The sequence below is a fragment of the Gracilinanus agilis genome, chromosome 3 (assembly GCF_016433145.1).
Source record: "Gracilinanus agilis isolate LMUSP501 chromosome 3, AgileGrace, whole genome shotgun sequence".
Taxonomy (NCBI): Eukaryota; Metazoa; Chordata; class Mammalia; order Didelphimorphia; family Didelphidae; genus Gracilinanus; species Gracilinanus agilis.
Genome location: NC_058132.1, coordinates 420302892 through 420316337, shown reverse-complemented (window position 1 = coordinate 420316337; position 13446 = coordinate 420302892). Strand labels below are relative to the sequence as shown.

The 13446-nt window shown below is 33.4% G+C and overlaps 1 protein-coding gene across 2 annotated transcripts in view; it reads right to left on the bottom strand.

The window, feature by feature from the left end:
- Window positions 1-13446, bottom strand: part of DYRK1A (dual specificity tyrosine phosphorylation regulated kinase 1A) — a 60298-nt gene that overhangs the window by 25639 nt on the left and 21213 nt on the right. For both annotated transcript variants that reach the window (XM_044670291.1, XM_044670292.1), the window contains exon 4: window positions 9780-9927. In XM_044670291.1, coding sequence (XP_044526226.1) covers window positions 9780-9927 — 148 coding nt within the window. The remainder of the gene's footprint in view (window positions 1-9779; window positions 9928-13446) is intronic.

Below are 13446 nucleotides of genomic sequence, written 5' to 3'. Positions count from 1 at the left end.
ATAGATTAAAGCAGGAAGGGAATTTGGAGGCCATCTAGTCCCATCCCCCTCAATTTGCAGATGAATAAACCAAGGCTCAGAGAAGTTAAAATAAATTGCCTAAAATCACAAGGGCAGTATGAGAGGCAGGATTTGAAATAAGATCCCCCAACCCCAGGGCTATTTTTGCTATATATATACTGAATTTGCTATATATATATACTGAGTAAATTTTGATTCTTTTTTTACCAACCACATTCACCTATATGGATCTTAACTGTGCTCTGTGTGCTATTCATTTTTAATTCCTTGCCTCAATGACATATAGCAACGTGTGTGTGTGTGTGTGTGTGTGTGTGTGTGTGTGAGAGAGAGAGACAGAGAGAGAGAGAGAGAGAGAGAGAGAGAGAGAGAGAGAGAGAGAATATAAATCTCTACTTTTAAGGTAAATTTCAGGTCAGTAAAGGAGCTTTGCCACTTCTCAAAAGCAAAATATGGTCTGTTTCACAGTTCAACTCTAGGGCCAACTAATTGTGTCTCAATACTATCCACAAAATACATGTTGAAATATGAACAATAGAATTCGCCTTTCCTGTCTGGCTGGGCCAAACCTTCTGAATGACAATGTTCTCCACCAGGAGGTTTTACATGGTTCTAGAGCTGTGATGGGGAAGAGTGCTGGAGTAGGGCTGCTCTATTTCACCTCTCAGAGTCAGAAGACATTTTTTTGCATGCCCCATCCTTCTGTCCAATGTGAGCACTTCCTCCCTCCACTGTCTAGGACAGTGGTTCCCAAACTTTTTTGGCCTACCACCCCCTTTCCAGAAAAAATATTACTTAGCCCTCTGGAAATTAATTTTTTTTAATTTTAATAGCAATTAATAGGAAAAGATAAATGCACCTGTGGTCATCACCGCCTCCCTGGATCACTGCAGTACCCACCAGGGGGTGGTAGTGCCCACTTTGGGAATCACTGGTCTAGGGTAATGGGGGTGGGGGCATGCAGGCAGGCAGTAAAACTGTGATCCATTACTGAATAGTGATTATGAAAGCCTAGTTATTCCTTACTAAAATATTCTTGGCAAAGACATCCTGAATTAACACATAGATGGTTCACATGAAGATTTTGGATAATTGGGAAAATAGGCATATCTATCTATAAATATGGTTATTAATGCTCATTCAGGCTCCTTTTTCAATATTAATAGTCAGATATTTTCTCACGCCCTTCTGGGATTCCCCATCCTTATGTATTATTCACTAAACACATTCATAATTATGTTGCCTGCAGGTCAGATCTCCTACACACACATGCCAAATCAATCTGTATATCTTAAGTCATTCTTATCATCTTGTAGAAGCATATCTGAAACTGTTATGTTGGGATTCTCCCTCAATGAAAAAAGTTAGTTGGATGATATTTGCAAATCTTTCCCATTTTCTTTTGTTTGTAATGTCCCTTCCATTTTCATGCTTGATTATTCCTAAAGTGGCCTTATGAATTCAAATATCGTGCTAAGTTTTCTTTAAACTGTTTTTTTCCTATACTATATCTCTTCTTTTTAAAGATAATATTGCTCATAATCATCCATCATTGATCTTATAGTCATTAACAGCCACCTATAACTCTTCGTCAAATAAATCGGATGTTTGCAGACTATGTTGCTTTCTACTCTCTTTCATCTGTTTATTGAATCAATTAATTTGTATTAGTTAAGCTTCTGGATAAAATTCTAATACTAGGTGTCATTTCTATTTTCCATTTCCCATATTTAAATTTAAACCATTTATTTAAGAAGTTAAATATTAAACTGTTTTATATATTATGTTTTACTTATTTTTTTCCTTTTTAAAAAACTAATTCCAATTTTCTGATTCTGATCTGATTTCAGAAGTAATTCCCACATTAACAACAAGTCTTTTATTCTCTGTTTATACAAACAAATAAAACTATCTTTATTGTGTTTATTTGATACCATATATTTTGGGGAGGAAAATAAGCAATCTCATACCTTCTTCCTGAACTATGCTTTCACAAATATTTCTTTTTACCCATATATTTTCCAAAATTAACTAAAATAATCAAAATAATACTTTTACTTTGTGTCTGTTGATTTAATATGGAGGGTCTTACCAAAGTCTCTGTAAAATTTCTTTATCACTTGATCTTCATAAATGTTGGTTACTGCAATTATTTTTATGGTGGTCATTTTGCACATACTTAGCATTAGTACTGCACTACATGAAGACCAGATAGAAGAGGTTGTACTATGTGGTCTCTGAGGTCCCTTCAAGCTTGAAATCTGTGATCATGTGAAATAATATTTCTTGTCACCTTTAGGCATATGATAAAACCCACTCTGCCAACTCCTATCTTTGCTTCTACAAGAAGTGCCTAAAATCCATCTTTGTATTTCATAATAACTTATTTCTTTTTTTTTAAGGGAAGATGTCAACATTGATATGATTAAACTCCAATAATATGTCCACTTCTTCAGTGGATAAGAAACTCATATTTAGAATTACAAATTAAATTACAATTTGATGGTCTTTTAAAAATATGTGACTCTTTGGCATTCAACGTCCCTTTTCTTGCCAGCTATTCACAATCACTGAAGAAGCATAAGTAAGGGGCATGGTTTGAGTGAGGGCTTTTTAACATTTTTTCTTTGTTCCATGAATTGCTATGGCTAAAAGAAATTTATTATCAGGCAGCAAGCCTTTCTGGTGTGTGCCTCTCTATAATTCACTAAAATACTAAATGCTTAGAAAATAGGTTGATTACTATAGCCATTCCTAAAAGGTAGCACAATATACTATTTTAAAAAATGATCTAGGAAAAAAAGGCCAAGGAGGGAGAATCTAAGCATCATAGGACTACGTAAAAAAAAAAACAAAAACGCAAAGCAAATAATCTACTATATTTCAATAAATTATGATGGAAAATTAGACTGATATATTAGAAAAGGAGGGAAAAATGAAAACAGAAAAAAAAATCTATTTCTTACCTCCTGAAAAAGAAAAAAAATTCAAAATGAAAACCTTCAAAAAGGTAAAAGCTAAAAATCCAGGGCTTCAAGGTCAAAGAAAAAAATACTACAAGCCACCAAAAAGAGTTTATAGTCAAGATCATACAAGATTTAGCAGCTACCATTCAAAAGGAAAGAAAAACATGCAATATAATACTACTAGTGGTGGTGAACCTATAAGACGTGTGCCATTGCCTGCCAGAGTTCATTCCTATAAAGGCAGTGGGATTCAGGCCAAGCTGCTCCATTCCCTCTCCACCATGCCTAAGGACTTTTTTACATTTCACCCACCCCTCTGCTCAGCAGCCCAATGAGAGTACTTCCTCCCACAAGAGGGGAAAATGCATAGCACACAGTCTCTTAAAAGGTTTGCCATCACTGTTATATATCAAAGGGCACAGAATAAAGATTCTGAACCAAGAATGGTTTACATGGAAAAACCCAATATAATCCAACAAGAGTAATAATGGATTGTTTATTTGGACTTTCAAATATTCCTGATAAAGACACCAAAAGAGAACAGATATTTTGAAATACAAACATAGGAATCAAGAGAAACACAAAAATACGACATATTTGATCAACTGGAAAGTACTACACGATGAAATGTTAATAGTATTCGAATAAGTGTCCCCTGAGAATCCTAAAAGAGGTTCACTAAATTGAATGTTCATGTTACACAATAAAAAGTAAGATAATGACTTGTGGCAGGTCTAGAGCTATCTGTGACAAGGATCAAATCATCTGACTTTAATTAAAATGGAACTCATAGAAGCAGTTGTGTTATAATTTGATGAAGAAAGAAAAAAGGAAGGAAAAAGGAATACAGTAAGAAAGGGAGAGAAGAGAACAGGATAGAAATCACTAATTCAAATAATCAAGGTATATGAAAAGAAATTATATCCAATGTAGAGACATAGAAGAAGAAATCAGAAACATGTGGAAAAAGGAAGAAATATAAATCGTCCCAAAATGTTGTCAACTACATGAATAAAACTGAAGAATGCTTTCAGTGAACCTGGAGAAGATAAATTTACCTCCCAATACTTTATTATTCAGTTTCAAAAAATTATTTTGTGCACATACGTAATATTCACTTAATATTAAATATTACAGAATATTAGCAGGAAAGACACTTATTCCAGTGCAATACTCATTTGCATCACAACACAAAAGATGCAAAAAATTAACTTTAAGATTTATATGATTTCATTACAACAACCAGTAAAGTAGGTACTAGTTACTTTTATTCATATTCTTGAGAAAAGGAAATTGAGGCTAAGAACATATCATCATGTATTCAAAAAAACCTGTTATTGTTGGCTATCCTCTCCTAGATAGTCTGTCTTCTCCAGAGTTAGTGTCACTGCTATCTCCTCTGACTTCTCTGACAACTTCTCAATATTCATTAGAATATCATCTATATCCTGCCACTTTACTCTGGGTTCTCAGGAACTAAATTATCTGTCTTCTACCTCTTGGTTCTCTTTCTTCTTCTTTCATTTCCATCAGTGTTAACTACTTCATATGTGCTATATGTGTGTGTGCATGCATGTGTGCATGCGTGTGTGCGTGTGTGTGTGTGTGTGTGTTTGTGTACCTGCAGGCATGCTAAATGCTTGGTGACTGAACGACTCTATATTCTCAAAGATTTCTTCAGATAGCATCAATATAATAGCAACCTCTATAAAGAAGACTCCTGGATTTATAGTGACTCCTGAGCCCTACTCCCACACTAATAACTGCCTATTGGACATTTCAAACTAAATTTCTTATAGGTATTTCAAACTCAACGTGTCCAAAAGAGAATTCATTATATTTCACAGAAAACATACCCCCTTTTCCTAATTTCTGTTAAGAGCACCATCATCATTCTAGCCAGCCAAATCCACAACCTCAGCATCATCATGAACTTTACTCCTCTCCAATTAAATGCCAAGTCTCCAGAATATTTCTCACATTTAAATCTTTCTTTTTTCACTTAAACAACACTAATTCATACCTTCATCATCTCTCACCTAGTTGATTATCTGCTTGTGTCTCTCCTATCCAATCCACTGTACACTTACTTAGCTGCCATAGCAATATTTTAAAAACAGAAGACTGGCCATGTTATCCCAGTTACCTCTATAATCCAGTACAAACATCCTGTGGGACACTTCTTCTAACATACCTTTCTGATGTAATTATACAATACTCTTCCTGCTCAGTATACTACAACCAAATGGGGCTTCTTGTTCTATTTTTTTAAATACAACAGTCCATTTTTATCAGCACTTTTGCTAAAGTTGGGCCCCTATGACTGGCATGCACCCCTTCTATCATCAAGTCTTAGAATAACTAGCTGACTTCAAAGTTCTGCTTAAGTACCTACTTATAAATTAGACCTTTCCTAATACCTACCAGCTGCTAGTGTCATTCTACTCCTATTACCTTTTACTTATATAGTATATATTTATATATGTACCCATTATTTCCCCAAGTAGAATGTAAGCTCATTGAATGAAAGACAATTTTATTCCTGTCTTTGTACTCCAAGTCCCTGATAGTCAGATATACAGAAGACAATGTTTGCTCATGGGAATAATATCAGGAAGAAGGTAAGGGCAGTCAGAGGCAATATTAACCTAAAATACAGACTCCCTTATAAAGTGCTACAAAGAAAGATGGTGGAAGAGTATATGCCTTACGGAGAAAAGATTAAGCAAGAATTTTTTTAAGGGTGCCAAATAAATGGAATAAGAATGCCTAATGGGGAAAAATATATGGAGGAAAAAATTATAAAGGGAATTAGTAGTTGACTATAAGAAATTAATTAAAAAAAAACCCTTAACCAAGTAATAACATTCTGAATATTCAAATACATCAAAGAGAAGGCAACAAGAAATTGTAAAGCAGGATCAAAAGCCTTAAAAACAGAAAAATAAAATTTAAGTATGTCATAGCAAAACAATCAACCTAGAAAACAGATCAAAGAGAAAAAATTTAGGAATTTAATACTGTGTGACCACCATGATTAAATAAAATTTAAAAAGCCAAAAACATCCTAATTAAAGAAATCTTAAGAGGAAACTGCCCAAGGGGCAGCTGGGTAGCTCAGTAGACTGAAAGCCAGACCTAGAGACAGGAGGTCCTAGGTTCAAATCTGGCCTCAGGCACTTCCCAACTGTGTGACCCTGGACAAGTCACTTGACCCCCATTGCCTACCCTTACCACTCTTCTGCCTTGGAGCCAATACACAGTATTGACTCCAAGATGGAAGGTAAGGGTTAAAAAAAAAAAATGAGGAAACTGCCCAGAGCTCTTGAAAGCAAAGGGCTAAGTAGAAATGGAAAGAATCCACCAGTTATCTGATGATAAAAACTCAGAAACATCAAAGCTAAAATTCTCAGCTTACAAGTCAAAGAAAGTATACTTAGAAGCCAGAATGAGAATCATGCAAGATTTAGTAGTCACCAAAGGATATGGATTTATAGTAAAGAAGAACTTACTCAGCAAGACTGAATATAATGCAAAGCGAGGGGGGGGGATATCTCTAATAGAGAACTTCTGAGCATTTCTTTTTTTTTTTTTTAACTTTTTTATTTTTTTTAAACCCTTACCTTCCGTTTTGGAATCAATACTGTGTATTGTCTCCAAGGCAGAAGAGTGGTAAGGGTAGGCAATGGGGGTCAAGTGACTTGCCCACGGTCACACAGCTGAGAAGTGGCTGAGGCCAGATTTGAACCTAGGACCTCCGTCTCTAAGCCTGACTCTCATTCCACTGAGCTACCCAGCTGCCCCCCTTCTGAGCATTTCTAATAAAAAAACAACCGCAGTTTGGAGAAACTGGTGTGTTATTCAAACCTAAGAGTGGAGAAAAGTATGAGAAATACAAAAAGATAAACACAAATGAAAAATAATAAAAGGTAACTCATTAGGGAGGAAGGGAAAGAAAGGTTAAGGGAAATGGAGGGGTGAGGGGGACTCCTGCTGGTGTGCAGGACACATAGTGGTGCAGGCGGGGGTAGAATACACATTTCATTCAACAGAAAAACAGAAAAAAATACATGTCACTCCACTGGAAAATACATTTCCACTCAACAGTAGGGAAAAGAAAGAAGAGAGGGTGGGAAAGATGAGGAAGGGCATGTGGGGGAAGTGGTGAATGAGTCCTAAGCAAAACAAATACCACAGCTGTTCAAAAATATTTTTGGCTCTTTTTGCAGTGACAAAGAATGGGAATCTGAGGAGGGTACCCATAAACTGAAAAAGTATGAGGAAGTTATGATATTATAAATGTGATGTTAAGAGCTGAATTCTTTTCAGCATAATGACAAATCAGGATTCCAAAGGACTAATAATGAAACATGTACCTACCTCATAATAAGAGAGATGAAGGACTCAGAAGGCAGAATGAGACAAAATGTTTTCTGGACAAGGCCTGACTTTTTTTTTTTTAAGAGTCTATGAGGAATGGAGAAAATGTCTTTTTTGATCATATAATGTCATTTCTAACTCTTGCATATTTTTCTGGTATGTTTTAATATTTATAAATTCTCCAATTTCTATTTGCTGTGTTTCTTAGATAAATTAAGTTTACAGGAGGAAGGAATAATGGGAAGGAGGTTAGCAAGGTTACAATCATCCCAAAAGCATGTAAAGATGCAAATGGATGGGAAGAAATAGAAAATAGTACAGATCTGCCATATATCTTTTCTGATTTACAGTAATTATCAATGAAGGTGGAACCACTACCATTTAGACCACGGGTCGGAAATGTATGGCTCTCAATGTATGTACAAATGTACAAGCCAGATATGGCTCTTTTAAGGGCCAGATATGGCTCTTTCTGCAGGAGCCATAAAGTCAATTTTTTTCAGGCGCTGTTACAGGAGTTCGCACTGGGAGCACTGTACGGCTCTAAGGAAATTACATTTTTAAAAATGTGGCGTTTATGGCTCTCACGGCCTGATTTAGACTATTAATACCTCATCTTAATGAAGGAATAGAAAAGCTACTACAGATGGAAAGGGAAGTTGAAGTAGATTAAAAATACAAAGAAATCTGTTCTAGATGCAATATAATTATTACTCCCCCCTTAAAGACAATCAAGGGGACATCTATATCTACTGATCCATATGCCTACTCTCTTTCTTTTTCTTTCTTACTTTCTTATCTACCTAGATTTTTAGGGTATTATTCATTAAAAAGTATCCTGGAAGAAAAGAAGAAAACATAGCCTACTTTTACCATTTATTTTCCATGACATTCATCTTTAGTCACAGAAATGAGTGCAAAGTATAGGGAATTCAAGATTTTATTTGATTAAAGGAGATATTTTGGACATGCTTAGCAGTCTCTGGCACAAACAAGGCACTTACTAAATGCTTTTTTCCTCTGTCCTTTTAGATATGTTTGTCAAATATAAAGAAACACTTGACTCAGTACTATCTCATAAAGGTTCTCCACCAATTTCTCCCCAGCAGCATATTAAAACTACCCAATATTCCTTGATACTAAAAAAATAACTTTAATGATCATCTATATAATTATCAATAACAAACAAGATATGCTTGCCAAAGGTCTTTATTTCACCAAAAAAAATATTTCAAAAGAAAATTTGAAGAGGGTTTTGCAATATATGGTAAGATCTAGCACATGTCTTCTTTACAAATAGCATCATGTTATATTGATTTTATCAAATCCCAGATTACTATGGGATAGGGGTTCTTAACTTATTTTACGTCATGAACCACCCAGCAGTCTGAAGGTATCTATGCAACAGAATGTTTTAAATGTACAAAATAAAATATCATTTCAAAGAAAATCAATTTTATTGAAAACTATTTACCAAAAAAAAAATTTTTTTAAGTTCCTGGATCCCAGGTTAAGAAGCCCTGTAGATGGGTCTCTTAAATGAGATCTATAACCACTTCAAAGAGACCTGTCTAACAATCTATATTTGAAATAGTAATCTGATGAAGGCTATTACCCAAGACTACCACATGCAATTACATGAGTGACATCATTATTTTAATAAAGTGGGGATAGAACAGACTAGAAATTAGGAGAATTGAATTTGGTAAACTATGTAGTATTTTCAAATGAGAACAAGGTGCTCCCTACTAACTCAAAGTACCATCTGCTCAATCTTTTAATTAAAACACTAATAAACTTATAGCTGCAAATCATAAGAACACCATAACTCGAAATAATCACAACTGTAACTAACAAAAAAAAAATGAAGGTATATAATGGATATAAGGTTTCAGTAGCTACCAATAATAACTTGCCTAAAAAGAATGACAGTAATGATAGTTATGTCAGAAGCATACAATCATAACAGAAAGTATACTTGTCATGTATGGAGAGAACAGGAAAAGACAGACAGACTAAACTTATTAGAAACCATAGAATTATAGAGGTAGTGCTCAAGAGCAATTGATAGATTACTCAAAATTTATGGGAAAGTACAGGTGGATTTTGGCTTGTATCACTGATGAAAGCATTCAAATTGATGAGAATCACAGATTCAATATGTATTCAAATATGAGTTGCTTTATACACTGATGGCTTTATGGAACATAAACTTTGAAGATATTTATATGAATGAGTTTTAAAAAATGAATGATACTGGGAAGAACTGAGTCTTATATACACAAATTTATTAGTCTCCAAATGTAATCTAGTTGTCCATGTTGCCTGGACATTTTAATATAGCACCTTAAAATAAATACAGTTTGATTTAAAGACTGAAAAGAAAAAATTAAACATTGAAGTTTTATTTACCTATGTAATATTTCATTTCAGTGTCATGTTTGTTCATAAGCTCAAGAAGTCGTACTTCAATCTGGGCTTGATTTAAAAAAGCTTTCTTGTTCTTAATAATTTTAATGGCAACCCACTCCTGCTCCACACGATCATATGCCTTTACAACCTGTAAAAGCAAAAGAATTGTTATGCAGTGATATCTACACTTTATTCATGAAGCCTCTTCCATTTCAAATTAAATATGTACAGAAACCCATTACATAGTCAATTAATTAAATTACTTGCATCATTTTATAAATATGGAAAATAAGACCCAGAGGTTGCATTGTTATAGAGGTAGTTACTGTAAGAGCTGGGCCTAGAACCTAGGTTTTCTTTTTTCCTTATTATAATCTTTCTGCTACATTTACACTGCCTTTATTTTCTGGTGTTTTAACATTGGTTTTATTTTTATTTTATTTATTATTATTATTAACAACTATAAATTTTTCATTTTTTCCACTCAAAAGAAGGAAGTTAAGGTGTCAGCTTTGCCTCAACACTTTATATGGGTCTTTGTTTCATATGATCTTTCAGGAGATCACATTTGGCAGACTGGTAAAGATATCAAACACCATAACCTTATCTTGTGGGTCATTTTGCCTTTCTGAGACAAACAAAAAAAAATTGAAGGCATTCAGATGGGCACAAATGAATTGATTTCACTGAAAAGCTAGTTTCCAGAACCACTGGCCTTTAATAATACTATTTGAATTTTTTAAAAACCATTAGTAGTAATTCTGATTCATAGTAGTACCACATCAACTTCCATTCTGCCCCCTACAATTATGTTCATCCAAAACAAATAAAACAGAGGAAAAATTTGATACACTAAAACTAAATTAATAATAAATGAAAATGTTTCCATATTAAAAAATATTTAAACACATACAAAATGATTAAATTTGCTTTTTTTTTGGTTTAGTTTTACACTTTGTTTCTAGATATCTTTCTCTCTTCCTCTATCCCCTTCCCATACCACAGAAGGCATCATTTGATCACAAAAAAGTGTATATAACATAATTATAAAATATTTTTAAACAGTCAAATTTAAATAGAGAAATATTAGTTGTTCATGAGAGCAGAGCCAATAAAATTAAAATGACAATCACAACTAATCTACTTATTCAATGCCATTCCAATTAAATTATCCTAAAAATATTATATTAACCAGAAAAAAAATAACAAAATTCACTTGAAAGAGCAAAAGGTCAAAAATAGCAAAGGAATTAATGGAAAAAAAAAAGTAAAGGTCTTGTAAAACTATCTGCTACTGACTAATAGAAAAGTAGGTCAGCAGAAAAGAACAAACATACAACAAACAATAGTAAAGGATTTTGGCAACTTTGTGTTTGACAAAAGTAAAAATCCAATCTTTTAGGATAAGAATTCATTGTTTAATGGTAAACATTGGGGAAACTGGAAAGTGGTCTGGAGGAAACTAGGTATAGACAATTTACCCAGAAAATATTAAAATGGATACATGACATAAAGGGAGATAACAAGAGAGAAGAAGAATCTGTGAATAAATAAAAAGATATAAACATTATGAGATTACTTCTGCTTAAATGAGAAAAACAGACCCAGGTGGGTCCTTCCAAGAGGTTAATTTAGAAATTGGAATGTGCTGCCTCAGCAAGTTTTTTCTCATTTAAGATTTTAAAATGAAGATGATCATTTCTTGTGAATGACATATAGGGCATTTTAAGTCAAGCCCAGGTTAACCTAAAACAAATCCATGAAGTTCTTTCCAACTCTTTAAATCTATTAACTCTGGAATATGTATCTAATATTTGAATTATTTGGCTAAAATACTATGACTGAGTTAAAAACCCAAATTGTTGAACTTCTTTATAAACTGTCCACCTATGACACTTCTCCAATTTCTTAAATAAGAACATTATTTCATGAGAATTAAATTCCAGAGATTCAAAGACTTCAAAATATGATTCACGTAATACAACTTTGGAATTTAATGTACTTTAAAAAAGCAAAGTTGTACATAATAAAATACAAAAACATTTTCCCCATTCCTTGCATAAGAAAATGCTCCTATTGATGAACTTCAAAATAAAAAATTAAAATCCTGAAAATACTATTCCTCTTTACTTGTAGCTTTTTTTGATGCAATAAATTAAAATTTCAAAGGTATAAGTTCTTAAATAAAATATTACTTATTTTCAACTGTAATTAAATTCTAAGATATCTTTATAGGGTCCACTTTGTGTTTTGAATCATAGAATTTTGCAGCTGGAAACAACCTTTTTTGGAAATTCAACTTACTCTAAAATCATGAAGTAAAGCACCTTTATGCTAGGTAACTAACACAAAAGTAGGTTGTTTTTTCCCTTCTTTTCTGGTTCTAAACATTGAAAAGGAATATCATTTAAATTGTTCCAGGATGGACCAAGGGATAGCATAGGTCACATACTGTTATTTTAATTAAGAATTATGTCTTTTCCATTTAAATACACTTTGTTTATATACTACATAAATACATTTACATTAAGTATAAGTTGAGAAATGTCCTGTGTGACCCTTTAAGTAAAGGGGAATTCCAAAACCGAAATAAAGAATAATCAGTGTCCAATATTAAATTCAAAAATTCAATTAATTATAAGTAAAATATATTATATTCATGGATATAACATTTCCAAAAGAACTCTCAAATTTCTCATTTTTTTGTTTAGTAAATATCAATTTGCCATCTATCTTCAAGGCATTCAATTACAATATAGGAAAAAGTTATTTTCAATATTCAGTCTGAAAGTTGCAAACTCTCATATATTCAAAAGTGGGAATACTAACTGATGAATATTTTACATAATTAATTTTCCAATTAGTTTTCAATTATCAACACAATATTAAAAATGATTATTGAATGATGAACCAAAAGTTCCCACCTTCCATACCAAATATTCACATCTAATGTTAACTTCTTAAGTTCTCTTGATTTGCTTGCTTGCTTTGCCATTTTTTAACCACCTTTTCTTTGTATGCATACCTTTCTCTCTGGGTTTTCATGACACTTATTTTCTTCTGATTCTCCTAGCTGTCTGACCACTATTTCCTAAGCTTCTTTTTCTGACTTATAACTCATATTAAACTCATCGAGAGGTGCCCAAGGTTCAGGACTCTTTTGTCTTCTACATCATAAACCTTTTAGACAGTTCGAACTAATGTTCCAGAAGCATTTTTAACCAAACATGTCTAAAACTGAACCCTTATCTTTCATCTTAGAATCAATACTGTGTATTGGTTCTACAGCAGAAGAGCAGTAAGGGCTAGGCAATAGGGGTTATATGACTTGCCCAGGGTCACACAGCTAGAAAGTATCTGAATCCAGATTTCAACCTTCTATCTCTGGTCTGACTCATAATCCATTGAGTCACCTAACCTCCCCCTCCTTATTATCTTTTCCTATTAAGTCCTTCCCTCTACCAGATTACATTTGTTTCTGAAGAGGGCACTACCAGTTTTGAAGTCTACCAAGTTATTAATTTAGTGTTATCCTCAACTACTCGCACTCACTCACACCACATATTAAATTAGTTGCAGCATTAAGTTGTTTCTACATTCACAACATCTCTCACATTGTATGCTTTTTTCACGGAGCTGCCATATTAGCTGTTGTTCATCCTCTTGC